Here is a 6,382-nt window from a genome sequence, read left to right on the forward strand (position 1 = left end):
TTATATGTCTCTGTGTATTGAAACATGGCATTTCTGTGTTTCTGTACAACTTTGATTCTTAAGTGCTGACGCCTCTGTCTGTATATGTGCTTAGAAGCAGACCTTCTGTGTGAGTGTGAGTGTGAGTGTGTGAGTATGAGTGAGTGAGTGTGTGAGCGTGTGCGCGTGCGTGTGCGCGTGCATGTGCGCGTGCATGTGCGTGTGTGTGCGCGTGTGTGAGCGTGCGTAAGCAAGGGCCGATAAGAAGGTCGACCGGTCCTCCTCTTCCTGGCTAAACGTATACATTGCGGAAAGCGAGGCAGGATGGCCTCGGACGTGTTTACCCTCCATGTGTGAGAAGGAGGTGGATATGAATGGAATGGATGGAATCGCCACAGGTTGTCCGGTCAGAACAGAAGGATGCCCAATTCCCAATAAAGAGGTTTATTTACACACACACAACACACACACACTCATGACATAAGACCGTGAATGCCGTGAATAACCGTGATAAAACCGCGCCGTGGTTTCTATAATGGGGGAACTAAAACCGCCTGGTCACCTTCTGTACATGTGAACTTCAAGCACAGCCCACTGGGAACACACGATTGGTTGACCTCCCTGTGTCATCATGTATCAGGCGTGGCCTGCACAACAGGGGTGCACAGCTGAGAATAACGTGGTTACCTCTGCTGACATAGTCCTTTGGTGTCAGAGAACGCCAACTTCAACCTACGTAAACCTTGTGTGGTGTGTTTAACTTTGTTTCTCTCTTGTCTGCCAAGGCAAGAGTGAGCCCGATATGCATATTGAATAAAAAACACCACTCCAGAGTCCAAAGTAAACTTGAGTGAATTTTCAGTGTCCTTGTAATGTAAAAAAATCCAGACTAACCGATCGTGAATTAAGTGAGGATAGATGAGGAGGATCGATGCAGAGCACTGAATGAAGAACACTAATCTGACACCAATCCACGTTACAGAATGATTGACTCATTGCAAACCCATTCGTTTGTGTATGTGTCAGTCACTGATTGAGTCATTGCAAGCCCATTCTGTTTGAACCCAGGACATCTTTCCGTTTCCCTGGTCAGTGACTCCTCTCTCTGACTCCTTTGGAGTTGTTCAGTCTGCTTGGAGGCTTTTAGTGTTGCATTAACAATTGTATTCATTAAATGCAGTTTTATAACGTAGCTGCACTATGTCCTTTACAGTCAAATGTAGTTTCTAATCTGCACATAATAACTATTCATCTAAAAAGACATCAGTGCTGTTTTTTTTTTTTTTTTTCAGGTGATGAAAGGTAGTTTGTGCACTGAGGCTATAGGGCACTATTGAGATTGTTAAATGGCTATCTTTGATTACTGTGAGAGAATGTCCGAGAGGCACCAAGAGAAGCACTCATAGCAACCTGTAGAGAAGTACCCAATTCTGCAGTTTCCACTACATCCTGTACCTACAAAGACAAAAAAACAGAAACGTGTTCAAAGGGCACTGTTCTGTCTCTTACCCCTTACTTAAATATCATGTTGGGATGCCCTGAGTAACAGGACAACGCATACATACAGTACCTGCCTGGATTCTGGATTGCTGTAGCAGACGTTGTTTACAAAACACTCACAGTTGTTAGTGAGGACGCAGTATTGTAACTTCTGACCAACCATGAGGACGCAGTATTGTACCTTCTGACCAATCATGAGGACGCAGTATTGTACCTTCTGACCAATCATGAGGACGCAGTATTGTACCTTCTGACCAATCATGAGGACGCAGTATTGTACCTTCTGACCAATCATGTCCTCTGCCTCGTGGGAAAAAAATCAGACGTAGACCTGGGCTGGCCCTTTTTGTCCAGTGGGTCGGAGAGGAGAGGAGGCACTCCCCGGGTGACCAGGAGAAGACGAGGCACTCCATTTAGCCAACTACCCAGACGACTGCTTTAGTTTAGAGGCCCGTTAGTACACTTTGATTGAGTATGATAAAAAAAATATAGCCGACTGCATCACCTTCAACATCTGTGAAAGCGAAAGCTACAAACCGTAGCTCTTCTGCATTATCACAACAATACTGTCAATGTCTAGCACATGACAACGCCAAATAAAATCTGTGGGATTAAAAATGAATACATAAAGCTCAGTTAAATAAAAAAAATAGTATCAATGTTTAATTTCAACTGAATACCACCTATTTAAATGCAGTGCGATACTGAAATATACAATATACATTTTAAGTGTTTCTTACATAATGGATCCTAAAACTAATACATTTGAACCAAACAGTGATGATGTAATATTTCTTTTTGTCTTCCTATGATATACAACAAAATGTGACTTTGAAGTTGTTCATTAAATAAAATCTGCAATGATAAAACCCAACCACTTTTTCCAATAACTTAATGTCTATTCTGAGGTTTGGAGCACACCGGCATGTTCCATCGTGTGACTGTCTAGGCCCACACAGAGTAGTCACACAGAGGACCAGATGAACTGTCCTGATGTCACGTGTGAGTGTCTAGGCCCGCACAGAGTAGTCACACAGAGTACCAGATGAACTGTGCTGATGTCCCAGACTGTCCCAGATTTTCAGTGAAGTCTTCAAATTGAGGTGCCACTGTAGTAACATGCAATAATAAAAAACAACACTTTCACCATCATACTGGCAGGCCCCTTATTTTAACAATCTAAAGAGATGAACTGGCTGCCAAAGACCTTCATATCATTCAGATTTATTTCTTCAAGTATATTTGGATTTCCTTAGATAAAAGGTAAAACTTCAGAAATCCCCCCCCCCCCCCCCCAATAGTTATTTCAAAGATCCATTAGAGCCTGCAATGCCATTTGATTGAGTGACACAAGGAGCTTCAGGTTCTCCGTGCAGCTCTGAAGTAGATCCTGGTCAATGTCTCCCACTTGTGGCAGTGCCAGCTCAGGAGAACCCTTCACAGGAGAACCATCCACAGCAGAACCCTCCACAAGAGAACCCTTCGCAGGAGAACCCTCCACAAGAGAACCCTTCACAGGAGAACCCTCCACAGCAGAACCCTCCACAGCAGAACCCTTCACAGGAGAACCCTTCACAAGAGAACCCTTCGCAGCAGAACCCTCCACAAGAGAACCCTCCACAAGAGAACCCTTCGCAGGAGATGTGCTGCTCGCCCCCAGCAGCTCCAGCGCCAGCCTCACGGCACTCTGTGCGGTCACCGACGGTGGGTAGCGGTTAAAGGCATAGTCCGCCAGACTGAGCTCACATATCTGCCGTGCCAAGCTCCTACAGCGCTCGTCCCACTGGAGGTTCAGCGCACCGCTTGTACGGTACGTGAGCTCCAGCGTCTGCTGCTGTGATGGGCCAGGACAGGGGGAGAGGTCCTGTGAGCTGTGGTGTGATGGGCCAGGACAGGGGGACAGGTCCTGTGAGCTGTGGTGTGATGGGCCAGGACAGGGGGACAGGTCCTGTGAGCTGTGGCAGTTCATGGAGGGCTCCTGAGGTCGGCCCAGACAGGTTAACGAGTCCTGTGTTAGGCCATGATTGGTTGAGACCTCCGTAGGTAGTCGGCTGTAAATGAAAGGGTCCTGGCGTAGAATGTGATTGGCTGAGAGGGTGTAGTGATGCAGGAAGAAGGCCAGCGTGGGGGCGGCCAGCCTGAAGCCCAGACGCAGGAGCACAAGGCACTCTAGGTTACACAGCTGCTCCCGAGAGAAGGCGCCACAGCACAGGGACAGCAGCTGCCTGATGCGCGGGGAACACACCTCCACCTGAACACAGACAAGAGGGTTACATGTGAGTGATGTTCCACCTGACACACACAAGTGTGTTACATGTGAGTGATGCGTGGGGAACACACACTTCCACCTGACACACACACAAGAGTGTTACATGTGAGTGATGGGTGGGGAACACACACTTCCACCTGACACACACAAGAGGGTGACATGTGAGGTCATTACATTAATATGTATTTCACTACTAATGACAAATCACTAATAAATACATTATTATTAAATAAAAAGGATGAAGCGTATTATTGTTGACTTTGCGGTACTTATTGTAATGTCTTTGTAAATAAAGACACAGCTTGGTTTATACGCCTGTGTCTTCACCAATTTACTGTGAAAAAAAACGATATGTCATACCCTTGTATGCCAATTCAATTTTTACAGTGTTTAAAAGATACATTTACACCGGCTTACAAGGAAATAATCATTCAGCACTTGTCTGATATGGCTTAATAAGACCCATTGCCCATTACCCACTGATATAGTTTGTAAGTAAGGTGACTATGGCATGTACTTTGTGTACTGCAGTGTAGTCATATGTCTAGCAGGGCTGTGTGATATGCCCAACAACATTAAGTATACAACAGTAAGTATTTCATAGAAGTAAATAACAATATGGCGATAATTGTTTGGACCCACCTAACCCTGTGCTCTTTAATTTAAAAAGTTTATGAAAAATCACAATCTGAACAATCACACAATTTAAATCCAATAGCAGCTGATTTTCAGTCGTTCTTGATGACCAGCTGTTATGGTTACATGTATCAACTACATTGCTTTCAATTTCCTGCAGCTCCCTTGTTTCTACAGAAACACACCAGAGCACAATATCCGCCCGCTTATATTATGCTCCAGTTTTCAACCAAACTGTATTAGTGTGTGCGTGTGTGCTTCGGGTCAGAGTGATGTTATGTTTGTTAATGCTACCAATACAATTAATCAGATTCGCCTGTGCAGTCCTTTAAACCCACTAGTAATGGCGCCCTCGCCGTGCCTAGCCTACCTGTTTACTGGCGATTAACAACGAGGTGACGCCAAGCAGCTGGAAGCAGTCAGACGCCACCGCAGTGGTGCCCAAGAAGCGATCCATGATGTTCACGGCAAGACAACAGGACTCGAAAGACAGCTCGAAATGTCTGTGGACAGCGATGAGCCAACTCACAAGTTTACAACGAGCTTCAGCGTTTACCTACGATGTCCGTGAAAAAGAGTGTTAGATTAGCTTTATACTTTATACTTAATATAGCCTACACTCCAATATACATTATGTATGTATAAAATATACATTCGAATAAACACTTGAGAACACACCCACCTGCGGCTGATGAGTTAAACAGTCCCTAGTTAGATATTCCTTTTCGTTGTGTTGCTGAATTGTAAAGCAACTTTCATCATAATGAGATAGCTGCCAGTCGGCCAGCAGCGGACATTGCTCTGCATCTACATGCGACCGAGAGACAAGCCTGTGAGTTGAAGGCGGAGACGGGCTATGGAAGTCCTCAAATCCAGAGTCACTTAGAATTGACATTATTAAGCCTACTTATCTAAAGCTATCGGTCCGCCTTCCCTCCCTGTAGGCGCCGAAATGCAGCTTCGTCAGCTTTATCCGTCCGTGGGTGAGGTATAGAGAAATGTACGACGCCTAAAGATCTAGATCTGAACAGATGCTCACCGCACAGCCACTAATTCGGTGCATCTGCTCGTTTCTTTTGGTTTGCAGGTGAATGTTTGCGAGGAACATACAGGCAACAAAACAGGTGTCAACTATTGGCTGCTTTTCAATGACGTTAAGACATGGTTTCCCGGGGTCTATACCGCCAGTCAACACACGCTCTTTACCTCTCTGGGTTACTATGGCGGCAGAGGGATTGTTGACTTTCTATTTGTGTAGGTGGCTCGCCAATTTTAAATTTGATCTTAAATTAAACACAAGTCATTGCATTTACAGCTGTTATGCAAATCACATAAGCTAAATGTATTATAACTGAATTAGTAAGGATTAATAACTGAAAAACAAAATCAATAGGCTACATAATAGGGATGGCATTTTGAGTGTTTGAATGGAGGGCATAATGACGTGGATAGTGGAGGCGGCAAGGGCGGGTGAGTGGCGCGTAAAGCCCGGGTAACAGTATCCCGTGGGGACAGAGGAGACCTCAAAGCAGCCCACACATAAAGGTGTGAACACATAGCAGTCGCAGGTGTATGGACCACAGGAGATTCTTTATTTAGGCTGATTTTGGCCACCCACAGTGATTCTACATGTTCTACGTCTTGTGCCTTTGGAGTCTATGGCAGCCCTTAGAACTGTATGATGAAAAGTTGTGCAATTTGGAACACTTATGGCGACAGCCCAATCATTCTTCTCAATAATAAATAATAATGATAATAATAATAATAATAAACGTTATTTGTGTAGCACCTTTCATACAAAAGTATGCAGCTCAAAGTGCTTAACAGCAAATAAAATAAACATAAAAACTGGTATAAAGTGCATCAAATAAAATGAACATAAAAACAGGGATGGAGTGCATAAAGATTTAAGATAAAAAATAGAATACACAAAATGCAGAACATAAGATAGAAAAAAAAAGATAAAATGCTGCAGTAAGTCGTAGGCTAAGGTGAAGA

At 44.3% G+C, this 6,382-nt stretch overlaps 1 protein-coding gene across 1 annotated transcript; it reads right to left on the minus strand.

The window, feature by feature from the left end:
• Nucleotides 1-2,771: 2,771 nt before the first annotated feature.
• LOC122132259 (G2/mitotic-specific cyclin cig1) lies at nt 2,772-5,550 on the minus strand. Its single transcript, XM_042707094.1, has 3 exons — nt 5,067-5,550; nt 4,755-4,940; nt 2,772-3,730 (listed from the first exon to the last, which is right to left on the minus strand). The coding sequence occupies exons 1-3, from the start codon at nt 5,277-5,279 to the stop codon at nt 2,786-2,788; spliced, it is 1,344 nt and encodes a 447-aa protein (XP_042563028.1). The 5' UTR covers nt 5,280-5,550; the 3' UTR covers nt 2,772-2,785.
• Nucleotides 5,551-6,382: the final 832 nt, after the last annotated feature.

Source organism: Clupea harengus, unplaced genomic scaffold (genome assembly GCF_900700415.2).
Source record: "Clupea harengus unplaced genomic scaffold, Ch_v2.0.2, whole genome shotgun sequence".
In the NCBI taxonomy this organism is placed as follows: Eukaryota; Metazoa; Chordata; class Actinopteri; order Clupeiformes; family Clupeidae; genus Clupea; species Clupea harengus.